The sequence below is a fragment of the Myotis yumanensis genome, unplaced genomic scaffold, assembly GCF_028538775.1.
Source record: "Myotis yumanensis isolate MYYU_CA2020_CCGP unplaced genomic scaffold, mMyoYum1.0.hap1 SCAF_3, whole genome shotgun sequence".
Taxonomy (NCBI): domain Eukaryota; kingdom Metazoa; phylum Chordata; class Mammalia; order Chiroptera; family Vespertilionidae; genus Myotis; species Myotis yumanensis.
The window spans coordinates 210,005,536-210,022,642 of NW_027223754.1; the positions used below are offsets into that span (position 1 = coordinate 210,005,536).

At 38.1% G+C, this 17,107-nt stretch overlaps 1 protein-coding gene across 1 annotated transcript in view; it reads right to left on the bottom strand.

Moving 5' to 3' along the window:
* Positions 1 to 3,559: 3,559 nt before the first annotated feature.
* The window catches only part of ST13 (ST13 Hsp70 interacting protein), a 30,956-nt gene continuing 17,408 nt past the window's right edge, over positions 3,560 to 17,107 (bottom strand). Inside the window, exons 6-12 of the mRNA XM_070411184.1 lie at positions 16,703 to 16,787; positions 16,229 to 16,339; positions 14,395 to 14,497; positions 12,907 to 13,023; positions 9,550 to 9,598; positions 6,438 to 6,571; positions 3,560 to 5,775 (exon numbers count right to left, since the gene is read on the bottom strand). Of these exons, the coding sequence (XP_070267285.1) occupies positions 5,647 to 5,775; positions 6,438 to 6,571; positions 9,550 to 9,598; positions 12,907 to 13,023; positions 14,395 to 14,497; positions 16,229 to 16,339; positions 16,703 to 16,787 (728 nt within the window). The 3' untranslated portion in view covers positions 3,560 to 5,646. The remainder of the gene's footprint in view (positions 5,776 to 6,437; positions 6,572 to 9,549; positions 9,599 to 12,906; positions 13,024 to 14,394; positions 14,498 to 16,228; positions 16,340 to 16,702; positions 16,788 to 17,107) is intronic.

Genomic DNA, 17,107 nt, shown 5'->3' on the forward strand with positions numbered 1-17,107 from the left:
GTGAGGATTACAAAAGCTAATTTATATAGCCGTACATTATAATATACTTAAAGTTTTTCCCATGTTGTAAAATGAGGAACCAAACACCACAGTACTAGAGATACCATATTTCTAAACTAGCATTCTAAATTATATTGTGACATACAATGTTTCAGGACTCCAATTTCATTTCTTTACTGGAATACCAGTCACATGTCTCTATCAGTTTTGGTACCAGCAAGTTTTATAACATCCTCGCTGACAATTCTTGAGTGTTTACTGATAGGTTAACTGCACCGTCATTTTTAAAACTAATTTTTTCTTGTCCCTATTATTGGGTCTGTCACAAGTGGACCAAGCACTTCAATTGTTACATCCGTATTAGGAGAAACACCTGTTGGATGTTCACATCAGCACACCTCATGATGTAATGAATAATTCTGCAAGAAGCAACCTCATACAGATAGGGGCAGGAGAGCATATAATTTAAGAGAAAGACCTTTGAAACAAGCTTGTTTAAAAATCCCAGCTCCACAAATAATCAGGGGTGTTATCCTGGGCTATTTACTAAGTGCTTGTTTCTTCATCTGTATAAAATGGAGACAAGAGCACTTCTTACCTTATGGTCATTACCAGAATTGAGTCAATATTTGCAAACTGATTACAAAGTGCTTGGCAAAAAGCACTACTTACTTGATATATGTAGTACCTACTTGGGTGCATTAATTTCAGATATGGTTAAATCTCTAATATATAAGTTGTTTCTATGTCCCATTAGGCCAGTATTTCCTAGTGTGGCAGATTGCTGAATGTTACTCTAGGTCTTTTCTCCATATCTTCTGTGGTAACATTTTGTTGGGTTCATGACCACACAGCTATGCTTACTCTGCAGCTAAAAAATTTAAGCTTCAAGACAAAGATAAAGCTGATCAACAGGATATGAGAATACAATGCTGGAGAACCAAGATGGCGGCATAGGTAAACACTGGAGACTGCTGCCGCAAACAACCACTTCAAAAATACAACTAAAAGACGGAACAGACATCACCCAGAACCACAGGAATGCTGGCTGAGGAGAGACTCTTCAACTAGAAGGAAAAAGAACAGCAAACCGAGGCTCAGAGGCGGCGCAGTGTGGAAAATACAAAGGTACCGAGGTGCGCGCAAAGCGGGCTGGTGGCTGAGGGTGCGGTTGTCGTTTTCAGTCGGGAGGGAGTCTCAGACTCTGGGCTCCAGATCCGGGCGAGTCTCTAGGGACTCAGACTCAGACGGGAGAAGCAGGATTGTCCGGCATCAGTTGGAACCTGAGGGCAGCTTTCTCTCCGAGGTTTGCAGCGGCTGCCGGGGTTCTGAGAAGCAGAACCTCTGGGAACGGGACTGAGAGCAGCCATAACTGCTCCCTCCGCCCGCCCTGTTGATCCCGCCCCGCCCAAGCCCTGCGCAGAGCCATTGGCCGGATCCCCTCAGGCAAAGGCTAGATTAGCACCTCCCCAGAGGACAGAAGTTTTCCACACAGCTGATTCTCACAGCCAGTCAGCCTGGTGGTCAAATCCCTCTAGTATTAACTACAACAATCAGGGCTTAACTACAACAAGACTGTGCACAAAGACCACAAGGGGGTGCACCAAGAAAGCATAAAAGATGCGGAGACAAAAAAACATGACAGAAATGGAGGATATGGAGCTAAAAAACGCAATTTTGAGGGCTTGCAATAAACTTGTGGAGAGCCTCACAAAAACTAATGAGACCCTCGATGCTACGATAAAGAAACTAGAAATTAAGCATACACGGACTGAAATAAAGGATATTATACCCAATAGCAGACCAGAGGAGTGCAAGAATCAGGCCAAAGATTTGAAATTCGAAGAAGCAAAAAACACCCAACCGGAAAAGCAAAATGAAAAAAGAATCCGAAAATACGAAGATAGTGTAAGGAGCCTCTGGGATAACTTCAAGCGCACTAATATCAGAATTATTGGGGTGCCAGAAGATGAGAGACAGCAAGATATTGAAAACCTATTTGAAGAAATAATGGCAGAAAACTTCCCCCACCTGGTGAAAGAAATGGACTTACAGGTCCAAGAAGCGCAGAGAACCCCAAACAAAAGGAATCCAAAGAGGACCACACCAAGACACATCATCATTAAAATGCCAAGAGCAAAAGACAAAGAGAGAATCTTAAAAGCAGCAAGAGAAAGAGACTCAATTACCTACAAGGGAATACCCATACGACTGTCAGCTGATTTCTCAATAGAAACTTTGCAGGCCAGAAGGGAATGGCAAGAAATATTCAAAGTGCTGAATACCAAGAACCTACAACCAAGATTACTTTATCCAGCAAAGCTATCATTCAGAATTGAAAGTCAGATAAAGAGCTTCACAGATAAGGAAAAGCTAAAGGAGTTCATCACCACTAAACCAGTATTATACGAAATGCTGAAAGGTATCCTTTAAGAAGAGGAAGAAGAAAAAGGTAAAGATACAAATTGTGAACAACAAACATGCATCTATCAACAAATGAATCTATGAATCAAGTGAATAAATAATCTGATGTACAGAATGAACTGGTGATTATAATGAATCAGGAACATAGAAAGGGAATGGACAGACTATTCTTGGGGGGGAAAGGGGAATGGGAGATGCGGGAAGAGACTGGACAAAAATCGTGCACCTATGGATGAGGACAGTGGGTGGGGAGTGAGGGCGGAGGGTGGGGTGGGAACTGGGAGGGGGGGAGTTATGGGGGGGAAAAAAGAGGAACAAATGTAATCTGAACAATAGATATAATTAAAAAAAAAAAGAGAATACAATGCTAATTCCATATATTATCCTAAGTATTTCAGCATATGATTCCCTGGAGCTCTCTTCTGTTTCCTCAGGATAGATATGCTTGCAGAACAAGCATCTTTGGACCCAGAAATGAAAACTAACCGAATACGGCAGAACTGTTTACCTCTGGACTGCTATCTGAAAGAAAATTAAAGCAATTTAGGCCAGCAATTTTCAACCAGTGTGCCACCAAGGATTTTTAAAATATGCAGTATCTGACTACTTAATCAGGGGCATTGACCTCTTTTCCCTTAGATTGCCCATTTAAAAATGACAACCGTCAACACAATAGCTATCTGGTGTGAATGCCCTGCCTTGAACCATATGTAATATAACAGGAGTTGCATCTTATTGACCATGTTGCATAATAAGGTTGCATCTGATTGGTTAATTCTTGATACCAGGCATCCTTATATACAAGTATAAGCACCTAATATTTTTTAAAAAGTCACTTTGGAACAAAAAGGGTAATCACTATTATTCTTTGTGTAAATTAATAAAAATTATACCTATTTTTTGTCAGATTGGCAAAAAACATTTTTGTTGTGCCACAGAATTTTAGTAATTAGTTTATGGGCCATAAGATAAAAAAGGTTGAAAATTGCTGACTAATGTATTTTTGTGGGTCCCTGTTAACAGCATTTTATAATCTGAAACCTACTATGCCCTGTAAATAACTTAAGATGAATGCTAGAGACCAAAGAAATAGAACATGTGCTGGGGGGAGACAGAAGGGGTGGGAGAGTCAATATCCAGTTTGAAACCATACTTTATTTTTAATGTAGCTAGAAATATCCAACAACTATATAGTTTTAAGCAGGAAAAACCCTTTACTTTTTCCTTCTTACAGCATTATTAGCACAAAAAAAGAACATTTGTTTAAAATGATATATTGAGTTTCTATGAAAATGAATGTATTTTTTATTTGTGGAACTTAAAAGTCTAAAAGCACAGAACACATTTTCAGAAGACCAGTTTTAGTTTGACCCATTTATGGTTAATATTTGCAATGTTAGAATATACTTAGGTAATGTGTAGTCAAGTAAATAAATCAAATAAGGAATTCAAAAGCAACTGGTCTTCTTGAGTTATTATTCACAGCCTACATTGGAAATTTTGAGAAAGAACACACATTAACAAAAAGAACACTGGCAAGCTCAAATGCTAAGTTTATATGCTGAGTATTTTTAAAGGGTTTAAAAAGCATGCTTAATTAGCATACAGCTTTTTCTCTTATATAAGATGCATTTCTATCTGCTTGTGTACAGCAAAGGATTAGAATCTGAATTGACTTGTAATTTCAGATGTGTGCTATTTAAAAAATGTATTCAATGGAATTACTTTACTGTTCCTACCACCGATTCTTCAAATAAGCAAAGTACATTAGCATTTAAATGAAAGATAGGTAGAAACCTAAAAATTCCTTGTACAGTGCCTGGACTTAGTCTCATTTAATATAGGAACTGAATATACAACAGAAAATTTATCATTTTCTTTATCCTTGGAGAGGGAAAAAGAGGTGAAAATATGGTTGCAGTATTTCAGAGCTGAATAAGAGAACAATGAATCCTTTATAATACCAACAACTCTAAAATAAAGAACCATGGATCTCATCAAGTTTATAATTCATGTTGGAGCAAAAACTTAGGTTCCCCTCTATGCATTTCAAGTAATTCAAACCTCAGGCTCTCTCCAAAATACAAAGATAAACTCAACTGATATTTCCTAAGTAAGAGACCAAACACCAAAGGGAATCCCTCCTTCCAACATCTTCTGATATAAGATTTCACCAAAGTAGAAATCTAATACTTAAATATGAATTCTCCTGGCCAAGTAGGAAACTACAGCTGTTATGGGTATTACCCTACATAGTCAGTCACTATATGTATTACATATTAAATTAAACCCAGCATTAAATATGCTTGCACAATTATGCTGTGAATTATTCACTAGCAGTGATGATGCTAGTGAAAAAGGACTATCTTTAGCCCAAGAGAAAGGGGGAAATGTAAAAACAAGTAGAAAGCTGACAAAGAGTTGGTTATTTTTTGACCAGAAAGGTAATTTTAAACATAGAAATATAAAAAGAAAAGTATTCCTTATTTCCCCTATGTGGAAATAATATGAAACATTTATTTGATTTATCAAACAAGAACAGAGCTAAGTAATCCAACTCTACTGCAGCATTATAAAAATCACCCCTTCGCCAGTGTAAGATTTAAATGCATCTGCACAAGGGTACGTGTTATATAAAATGTAGTAAGATTGCTGCTGCCCTGCCTAGTACTTCCAGTCCCTACCCAGGTCCCAGTAGTTTTATCAAAATAAATCATTTTTTTTTAAATAAAGCATTTAAAAAGAGAAATCGAAATGGTTACAATATATGGTTACTGAGGTAAGCCATATACTAACTCAAGCTTTATTTCAATGTTATATTTGCTTTCCACTAATAAACCTTTACTTCACTCTGAGCAATAAATCTTCCATTCTGAAGTATCTTTTGCCCAATTAATTCAAAGGAAAACACCAAAATGATTAGTAAAGAAAAATGTAGGGTTTAACACACCCTTTTAATTTGTTTTTAAGTATTTTTAAGGTTTAAAGTGTTTAAACTTTGTAATTCCTAGTAGGAAAACATTATCTGGACGAATACCATAATGGCAAACCACTGTGAAATGTTACAGCTGCATTTGGGGCAGAGGGGTAGGGATTCTCTTCAAAGCACCCCAGCTTTCTTCATGAGAAGGTCAGAGGTACACTGGTTTGTATTATTGCGACATCCATTGGGTGATCCAAGTTGCTTTTCCTTCAGCAAGGGCTTTATTTGTCAGAAGGGCATTATGCTTGACCTCCAAATTTGGCTGACAATTTACTGATGAGATTCATAACCTTTGGGTTGCTCTGATATTTTGACATATTTGCTGGGTTCTGAGCCACATCCTGGAAGGCCACCATAACTTCTGGATCCTGCAAAGAAAGGTTTTGTTTTTAAGTACTTAAAAATTTTATGAATCAACAAGTTTTTATCTTAAATCCTACCTATTTATTTAGACCTATAATTTTGTCATGGTCAAGTTATTTGGGATTTGGACAAGTCCCAGAACTAGAAATATTATTAAATGTGCACTTCAAAGTCACTCAATTATATCATTTTACCTAATGAAAAGAAAACCATATAAGTCTTGATATAAAGAAAAGGACAACCAAATATAATTACCAACTATTACAAAGTATTTCCTATAAAACAATTTTTAAAAATTTAAGTGCCCTGGCCAGTGTGGCCCAGTTGATTGAGCATTATCCCATACACCAGTAGGTTGCTGGTTCGATTCCCAGTCAGGGCACCTGGCTGGGGGTTCAGGCTCCATTCCTGGTAGAGGGCCTGCAGGAGGCAGTCAATAGATGTTTCACTCTCAGATCAGTTATTTCTCTCTCTCTCTAAAAATCAATAAAAAAATCTTTAAAAAAATTTTTTAAGCTAGTCATTCTCAAAGAAAATGAGTATCACAAGCTATTTGGCAATTCAGATCAATACAACTTGGCTAACAGAGTAACCTTTGTCCCCACACAGAATTATGAAAGAAATGCCTTAGTGATATAAAGTTCCACTCTGTTTTTCTAAGTCTTACCTGCATGGCTGCAAGAACCTCTGGATCACTAAGAATTTCATTGAGCCCAGGCATTCCTGCCATTCCAGGCATGCCTCCTCCCATTCCAGGCATTCCTCCAGGAAAATTACCAGGCATTCCCCCAGGAAAGCCACCTACAAAAATAAATGAAAAGATTATATAGACACCAACCACATTTTGAAGTAATCTAATAGTATACTATTTTCTACTATGGATGAAAAGGGGGAATTATAGAAAGTAACTTCACAGGGTGATCCGATCACAAATTCCTAACTGGGTAGGTCACAGTGAGTAGTTAGGCTCCAGGCGTGTAACTTCTTTAGCAAAAGATTTATCTCTTTGCCCTAAGCCAGCCCTGTCTAGGTTAAGATACCTTTGAAATAAGTACCAACCTTGCTCAAGAGAGCACATAATTTTTGTTAACTCTCCTGTAATCCAATTCCCAATTTTGCTTTTCCCCAACTTCATGTAATGTTCCCTCAATTTCATAAAAGAAATGCATAAAAGAAACTGCAAAACTGTCATTCTCCAAAGCTAGAGATGAGCAACTCTCATCAGTTTTGACTCAAATAAACTCTTACAAAAAATTCTCTACAGCCCTAACCGGTTTGGCTCAATGGATAGAGCGTCAGCCTGCAGACTGAAGGGTCCCAGGTTCAATTCCGGTCAAGGGCATGTATGTATCTTGGTTGCGGGCACATCCCCAGTGGGGAGTGTGCAGGCGGCAGCTAATCAATGTTTCTCTCTCACCGATGCTTCTAACTCTCTATTCCTCTTCCTTCCTCTCTGTAAAAAATCAATAAAATATATTTTTAAAAAATTTCTCTACAGGTTTGGCCCTGGCCAGTATGGTTCAGTTGGTTAGAGCGTCATCCCATACATGGAAAGGTTGAGGGTTCAATTCCCAGTAAGGGCACATACCTAGATGTTTCTCTCTCACATCAATGTTTCTCTCTCTCAAAATCAATGAACATGTCCTTGGGTGAGGATTAAAATAAATAAATTATCTACAGGTTTGGGCATTTCTCACGTCCACACTACCAATTAAAATAACACACACGTACATGCACAAAGAAAAAGGAGGTTACGCTACTAAACACAAAGTAGTCTGAACATTCTAACTGGATGTAACAAGATAAAATTTTTTGGATTCAATCTTTTTCTTAAAAAATGAGGCTGTAAATCAGACTTTGCTACCTTCTGGGTTCATTTTTCCCCCTAGCAATAAAACTCTTAAAAAAAAAAAAAGAAAACTAATCTTACCTTAAAATAAAAAGCTAACAGTCCCTTGGAATTACAAAATTTCTTTAATATTATTTCTGCCTCAATTTAAAGTTAATTCATTCAAGTTTAGTTATTCTTTAAAAAATAACAAAAAAACTATATTCTTCTAGAGCAGTTATTCCTTTAACAACTACATGGAATGCTTGTTTTAAAAAGCTGTGGATTTTTATCTCCACAACAGAAAGAATCAAAATTTCTGAAAGTGAAACTGAAAATCTGCATTTTTAACAAGCACTCCTGGTGTTTCCTCTTTATACTGAGAATAATGCTCTAGCAAAAAGGATTTAATACTACCAGTATGTTTTTTAGATTATAAGCCAAAATTATTTTCTACTCAGTTTTTCACTATTTTTATGTCCACTGGAAGTATTCTGAAATAACAATTATACCAATATAATTCTAAAGGGAAATACAGGTAACATCAATGTATTCTACAGATCAAGAGTCACTGTAATTAAGCGCCCCCCTCCAAAACAAAAATATGGTACAAAGTCATTACTATCTGGCTCAATAATTTAAACATGTGCATAAATAACTAACAATCACAGATAAGGAGATCTAAGTGGTCTAAAAGCTTCTCTTGCTGCTCCTACTGACTAAAAAACTGGTTTATACCCATAAAAAAATTACTGACCCAATGCAGTAATAGTTAACTAGTCTGCTTGTCAATCTAGGTAATAAAAAATACATAATAAAAAATTATCTCTACACTAATCTACATTAGTGGTCACTTTCTAAAACAAAGGTACCTGACATAAGATCATTTATATTTTAAACAGGAAGTAAACTATGAACTAAAATTTTCTTGCCTTTTCTCCAAATTACACTCAGCCCCAATGTATGTTCTTCCTTTTTAGTTGTTTGGCACGTGACCTTTTAGAACAGAGGCTACCTTTTTAGCCAGTGGCAGGCATATAAACATAAGCAGTGTATGGCTGCTTCTAACCCTCCTTAAGAGGAAGCTGGTTACTACTATTAAACAGCTGATTCCCCATTAGAATTATGAACTTAAAAAAAAAAATCTCTTCCTAGTTTTTATATAAATTTCAAACTGCCTCATTAAGGAAGTATTCATTCATTCTCTGAGTGCCCTTTTAACTGTTCTTCTACTTGTATTATATAGGACTGGTATCATTCAAGGCTTTGTCTCGCTGGTAATTTCAGATCACTTGACACAAGAAAGGGAAGAGTGTATATTATTTTTACACTGGACTTAAAACATTTTTGTGCTAATTTCACACAGCACTTTTACTTACTATCTCATGAATAGACAAAATTCCATTATATTTAGAAATACTTTGAATCCATCACAATCATTATACTCTTTTAATAAAGGTACAATGCTTGGGCCTCAATAAATGTCAGCTACTTTTAAAAAGTATACTGCTTGCCAAAACCGGTTTGGCTCGGTGGATAGAGCGTCGGCCTGCAAACTAAAGGGTCCAGGTTCGATTCCGGTCAAGGGCATGTACCTTGATTGCAGGCACATCCCCAGTAGGAGGTGTGCAGGAGGCAGCTGGTCAGTATTTCTCTCTCATCGATGTTTCTAACTCTCTATCCCTCTCCCTTCCTCTCTGTTAAAAATCAATAAAAAATATATTAAAAAAAAAAGTATACTGCTCAATGTATGAGAAAAATAATATACTGTTATTTCCACTAACATAAAATTTTTATCAGAATGAAACTTACTAGAAGCTAACATTCTAAAGATTCTTCAGTGTCCTAGAGACTAATGGTATTAAACATAATAAACATATCAGAGCCCCCAAATCAGAACATTCTCCAATTATTTACAATACTAATAGGCTTAATTTTTATTTCAAAATACCTGGAAAAGAGCCATACTGAGCTCCTGATTGTCGTCTGGCTTCTTCCTCCTTTAATAGAAAAACAAATTATGTTACAAGGAGGGAAAAAGTCCTGCTGTCCACCCCTACTTTACCCATGCAGAATCATGGAAAAAATTGTAAAAATAAGGTAGTTATAAGTATTACAAGAATGAAAAACTTCAAGTGGAAATAATGGACTAAAGGATACACACCTTCACAATCCACCCCCCACCCCAAATTTCCAAATGAATTTCTCAATGAGCATTACTTTTGATAATGATTTCAAGTGTTTTCCTTCTACTTGGGAAAGGGACAAAAACCTGGAAATGAATTTATAATACTGATTTGTTGGTCCATGCTTATAAAAACTACATTCTTATTATTTTTAAATTCCAAAATAAAAGCACATGGTTAGATTACTAAAACTGCTGTAACTTTTGTTTCCCAGGTTCATCTTTTCCATACTCTATGTAATTCAACAACAAATACAACTAGAGATTTACTGAATGATTTTTGTTGTTTTCTTAAACACAAAGTAAAAAGAAATATACATAAACTTCCCTCATAACCAATTATAAAGTAATTTGGAGATACATAAAAATTACTTTTGACGATTATAAACTATAATCCCCAAAATCAAGCATGATGCTTAAAAATATTAAATGACAACAAAAATTAGGGTATAATCCCCATACATAAAAGCCTAAGTGACCAAGTGACTGAATGACCGGTTGCTATGATGCGCACTGACCACCAGGGGCAGGCGCTCAATGAAGGAGCTGCCCTTTGGTAGTCAGTGCGCTCCCACAGTGGGAGCACTGCTCAGCTGATAGACCGGCGCCAGACACAGGGGTCACAGCTGGTGAGTGCTGCTGGGGATTGACTGGGCGCGAGCCCATGGCAGGCGCAGCAGGGCAGGGATGAGCGGGAGCGGCAGACAGGAGCGGCAAGAGGCATTGCACTGCCAGTTTCGGCCTGATCCCCGCAGGCCACGCCGAGGGATCCCACCAGTGCACAAATCCATGCACTGGGCCTCTAGTGTTACCTTATATAATAAAAGCCTAATATGCAAATTGTCCCCTTGAGCAGTCGTTCGACCAGGAGACCAAGAATTCGACTGCTCACTATGACGTGCGCTGACCACCAGGGAGCGGCGCAAAACATGTTGGGCGTCAGCGACACAGTGCCGGCAGCAGGCGGTAGTGGAGGGACCGCAGCGGGATGGTGGAGCAGGTGAGCGGGTAGCACCAGGCCAAGGCTGATGCGAGGGGGGGGGCCTGATCGCCCCGCCAATTGCCCTGCAGACAGCGACCAGCAGCAGTGGTGGGGGGCCCAGCCCCAATCAATCACTCTGCAGACAGGATGGTGGAGCAAGTGAGGGGGCGGCACCAGGCCAAGACATGGTGCCAGGTGGGGCTGCAGGGCTAGGGGTGCGAGCTGGGGCCCGATCTCCACAGGCCAGCACAAGGAACCCCACTCGTGCACGAATTTGTGCACCAGACCTCTAGTCCTATATAATAAAGAACTAATATGCTAATTAGACAGAACAGAACAACTGTCTAGACGACCTTCTGGACAAAGCCGGAGTTGCGAGGGCCGAGCCCCTTGCACAAATTTCATTCCTCAGGCCTCTAGTATAATTATAATACAGCTTTATGTCCTTTTATCTAACAACTAAAGGCCCGGTGCACAAAATTAGTGCATGGGTGCGGTCCCTAGGCCTGGCCGGCGATCGAAGTGTGAGTGTCTGGCATGGAAGGGCAGATCTAAGCTGATCTCTGGGCCCCAGGTAGCATCTGGAGCCCCGGGCCCCTTCCACACGCCCTCCTGAGTCACAGCACCCAAGTCCCCACGCGGAGATGCAGTGAGCCTCACTGGACGCTGTGGGCTGGGGCGCAGTGTGGGAAGCCAGGCAAGCAGCACACTCTCTCCTGGCTGGCCTTGCAGACCAGCTCCTCCACAAACTCACGGGGAGCCTGACTAGCTCCTGCAGTCTTGGCTCCTCAAAGGCACCTGAGAGCGGGGTCTTCTCTGACACGCAAGCCCTGGTATCCCAGTGGAGGGTAGCAGGGGGAGTGAGAGCGAGCTCGGTGGACACCCCACATTCTCACCACACCTCCATCCCTGTCACCCCCGACCCCAGGTAGCCTGCAAGAGGTCACAGCGCATCACCAACGCCTGCCGTGTTCCACACCGCCCCCCTGGTGATCAGCACACGTCATAGCGAGTGGTCGAACTCCTGGTCTCCTGGTTGAACTACTGCCTTGTGGGGTCAATTTGCATATCAGGCTTTTATTATCTAACAATGTTAAAAATAAGTAGAGCCCTGACTGTTTTGGCTCAGTGGATAGAGCGTCGGCCTTCGGACTGAAGAGTCCCAGGTTCGATTCCAGTCAAGGGCATGTACCTTGGTTGCGGGCACATCCCCAGTAGAGAGTGTACAGGAGGCAGCTGAATCAATGTTTCTCTCTCATCGATGTTTCTAACTCTCTATCCTTCTCCCTTCCTTTCTGTAAAAAATCAATGAATTATTTTAAAAAAAAAAGATGCAAACTGACAGCATCAATGCAAAAGGCTAGTAATATAGAAAATGACTAGGAGAAATCTTAAGAATAACAACAGTATTGTAGATAAATTATGGACAACTTCTTTTTTATCTAAATTTTATATAACATTAATTGCCCAGTGCACAGATTTGTGCACATTGAAAGGAAATTAATTACAAGAAATATTTTAATATCTCTATTTGCCCTTTTCTATAATAGAAATGTCAACAAAAACAACCAAATTCACGATCAACAATGACAGATCAAAACGCACGCATGTGATTGGCGCCAGCGAGAACTTTATATGTATGGCGCATGTGTGAGTCAACGTTTCTTTTTAAATTGCCAGTTCGCGTCATATTTGCCTGCCGGCTGGTCATACATATGTATGTACGGTTGGTCACTTAGCCTTTCATATATATAGATGACTTTGTAATTAAAAATAAACAGCTAGCATCAATTTTAAATAGCTATGACTAAACAGCTGGAATAGGAGGAACCAGAACATTTACACATCAGGGCAAGCATCTTCAAGAAAACAAATAATTACTGCCAAGTTTTAATTATTTGACAAGGAAAAATCCCTGATTTTAGGAGAACACAAGAATATAATTGGTGAAATATAAACTCACTTAAGAATTTAAAGACTAAAAGTATCCCCACAAATTAAATAAAGGGAAAGAAAACCCCCTTCATCATTATTGTACAGAACTGCATGCAGCATGAAAGAAGAGCCAAGAATTAGGATAATATCCTAAAAGCTCTAACCTACTGTATTTTCCATTAATGGTTTAGTTATAGAAACTTTACCCTCTGGGCTTTCTCATGTTCTTCCCGAGCCTTCTTAACCCTTTCCATTCTTTCTTTGATCTCTCGCTCTTCCCGTTTCCGCTCATACTTTCTCCGATGTTCTGCAATTTTCTGGGCCTAGGGAAAAAGAGCCACAGAAAAATGTTCTAAAAACTGAATAAAGTCAATACATATATACAGTTTTGTTAAAGAATTACTTTTCTTTGTGGAGAGGTGTTTGACATAGTTTTGAATAATGACAGATTTACCTGACAGAAAAACACCTGAGGTAACTCAGGCTTTAACAAGTCCACTGTGAAACAATTAAATATGGCCAGGAGGACAATTAGGTTTCAAATTGCACAACAATTCTCATCTGTTACCTGCCCTGGGAAGGCAGAAACTACAAACACATATACCAGTTATTTGCCAGTCTAACAATACTTAACTTTCCTCATCTATAAAATGAGAAACATGTAAGTCTTACAGAAATGCTGTAAGAACTAAGAGAGAGCCCTAGCTGGTTTGGCTCAGTGGATAGAGCGTTGGCCTGCTGACTGAAGGGTCCAGGGTTTGATTCCAGTCAAGGGCACATGCCCAGGTTGCGGGCTCAATCCCCAGCAGGAGGCAGCCGATCAATGATTCTCTCTCATCATTGATGTTTCTCTCTCCCTCTCCCTCTCTGTAATCAATAAAAATATATTTTAAAAAAAAAGAAGAAGAACTAAGAAAATATATGTACCAGGCACTAGTACATCATTCACAACAAATTCTTGGAATCTATTATTTATTCAGAGAATAACACTAATTAAATGAGATTCATATTCAACCATTAGTTTACTTGTGATTTTTTAAGAACCTCACATTCCAGAATATCTCACACAATAATCTTGCTGAGTTAGCCCTGTTATGAGAAGAAAAAAGAATAACACTCTCTAACAGTAGCTAAATAAAATAAAATTTGCACTACCTTAAAACCTTTGGGAATGAATTCTGGATAGAACTACCCACAAAGCTGAAGGATTTACCATGTGAATGCATTAAAATTAATTTCACTGACAATTTTAGACAGAAATTACCTTAAAACAATATTCTAGCTTTTGGATTCAATATTATCATTTTTTCAAAGGTTGAACTTGTTAACTATCACAGGGCCCTCATATTTTATAATGTGGCTATATATACCTATGATAAATACAGATCAAACTCAATCTTGGCTCACATTTTATACATTTTTCCATTTGCCCCCTTCTTCATTTGTTTTTGGTTATAATTCTTTTGAAGGTGTGCAAACAAAGTAATAGAGCTTGCTATAATAGAGCATGAAAAAGGAAAGCATGAAAACTAAATATGATTTCCTGAGTTGAGCACAAACTTCAGTGATTACAGATAATAATTTCCAAATGTTTGTTTCTTTGCATATGTTTTGCAGATATTTACTGCCAGGGGCTAAGTGCTAGAGCCATGGAGCATTACAGTAATGACTTTCCTTTCTCCACTTTAACACACCTTTGGTTGAACTTCTTTCAGCATTGCACTAGCATCTTCATCATAATCCAATTTACATGCAAGGGCAAGATCATGGGCTGCTTCCTCCCAGTGGCCCAGAAGTCTGAAACAGATTGAAATTCATTTTAGAGTATTTTATACATATTCACTTATGCAGCTCAGTGTCCTTGTTCCTCATTATGAGAAAGGACTGTTACAGCCTGGCCAGTATGGCTCAACAGTTGAGGGATGACGCATGCACCGAGAAGTCTCCGGTTTGATTCCCAGTTAGGGTACATGCCTGGACCATGGACCCGATCCCTGTAGGGGATATACAGGAGGCAGCCAATCGATGGTTCTCTCTCTCATCAATGTTTCTCTCTCTTTACCTCTTCCTTCCTCTCTAAAAATCAATGAAACAAAGTTTTAAAATAATTCAAGTAATTTAAAACTATATTATGACAGTATTATCTTCAGTGGGATATAGATAAAAACTGCAACAACAAAAACTTTAAACTTTAAAGATTATATTAGCTCTCAGGTATGATTTTGAAAATTTTATGTATATGGTAAGGTAACACAAGTACATATATTAGGGGCAAAGATTTTGACTTTAGGATAACTATCAAAAATACAAAATACATTTAATATTGAATTTTAATGAAAAATCAATATAAATTTAAAATTTATAATTTTTTCCTTAAAATTATTATTGAAAAAATTTTTTTTTCCAATTCTGTCTACTGAAATGACAGAAAGTAAGGACACCACAGAAGTAATGAACACATCTGGTGACCCAACTTTAGTTTCCATAAAAATAATCCCCACTAAACTTAACCAATGTTTCTTGAAGAAATGGTTTACTACAAATCTGAGACAAGCAAAGTACAAGATGAGCCCATTCTATGTTCTACCAGAAGACAAGGAAATGCTCAAATACTATTGGGGGTCTCAAGGATCAATGGCAATGCCCAAGCTTTCCTGTACTGGCGGGGCATTAATACATTTTATCTGTATCTTTGACGTATGTCTTTAAAAATCTCTGAAGCTACTTTTTTGAGTCACCTAAGCACAGTTGGTCCAAGCATGTCCGTCTTCATCTCCACTCACACTTGAAGTATAGCACTTTTCATTCCATGAACGATGTCAATGTCATTGGACATTTCATCTCAAACCACAAATACCCACTTGTATAACACTGTTTCGCTTCCAGGAATGATTACTAATCTAGGCTAAATTCACCTCTTTATTTGCTCCCTCTCCTGATATTTCAGATGACGTAGCATTGACTGAAGTAGTTGGAGGCTAGTGAATTCCTTCTTCTATAATATACTGGTTATTTAATGTTAAGTTGCAGATAGAAAATCTGAAAATAAGAGAAAATCTGATACAAGGTGAGGAATAGAGTGAAGAAATAAAATAGAGTAACTATGATCAAGCTTCTAAATTATTAACTTCAAGTGGGCTGAGGCACAAGGAAACAATTATTCTTGTTTTAACTGACTCTAGGAACATCCCATAAGACCCTTGAATACATCTTTGTCATTTATTTCCAGACAAAGTCCTGACTGTGAGTTTGGTTGATAAAGGCCACTCTCTTTTCCTGGAGATAATTTTGAGAAAAATCCTCACCTTAAATCTGGCTATATGTGGTCAAAAACTGTAACAGTGGTTCTCTTTGAATAAAAGGAGTAAATAATTTTTATTTGTTCCTTACGATATGAATTCTTCATGTTGCGTACATATAATTATTACTTTGAAATTAAACCTTTAGGCAATTCTGTATAAGAAAGCATATTTAAAAACACCAGATTTAAATAAAGAGTTCTAAAAATAAATAAATTCTATTACTTACCTGTGTGCCTTCCCTCGCCACTTGTAAGGCTGAGCTGAATCAGGATTTATTTCAATAGCTCTGTCACAGTCTCGGATGGCAGCATTTGGCTTCTGTAATTTGATGAAGACACTAAAAAATAAGTGTGATATTAAAAAGTATTCATTTAAAACAATAACACCTTTGGGATTGCTACAGAAGCCAAGTCTATTTAAATAAATGATCAGAAATTATTCGCAGGGGCTCAGCCAGTGTGGCTTGTTGGTTGAGTGTCAAGCTATAAACCAGGAGATCACAGTTCAATTCCCAGTCAGGGCACATGCCCAGGTTGCAGGCTCAATCCCCAGTGAGGGTCGTGCAGGAGGTGGCTGATCAATGATTCTCATTATTGATTTGTCTACCTCTCCCCCATCTCCCTTCCTCTCTGAAATCAATAAAAATATCTTTAAAAAGAAATTATTCACTAGGGGGTGCTATTTTGTTTAGAGCTCTCACCTGGCTCTCTTGGCATACAGAATGGCCAAACGAGGATTCAGCTTAATGGCATCTGTGAACAAGTCTATGGCTTTCTGTAGTTCACCTAAAGTGAAACAAGAGTTATTGGAAATAGCCAGAGGATAAAAAATATTAAGAAAAATTGTTAATCTCTTGTCTCATTAGTCTTTCACATACTTTATTTAGACCAGAAAAAAAAGACGTTTCTAAATTAATATTCAAAATGGCTCTTCAAAGCAAACCTTTACCAAACTTATAATACTGTAAATCACTCAACACAAGACAATAGCACACTCTTAGTTCTCATAATTGATTTTAAGAAAAAGTAAATGGATAAAATTTAAAGAATAAATCAATTTTATTCCATAAATTTTCTTTTATCCACATCATTTAACCTTTTAACCC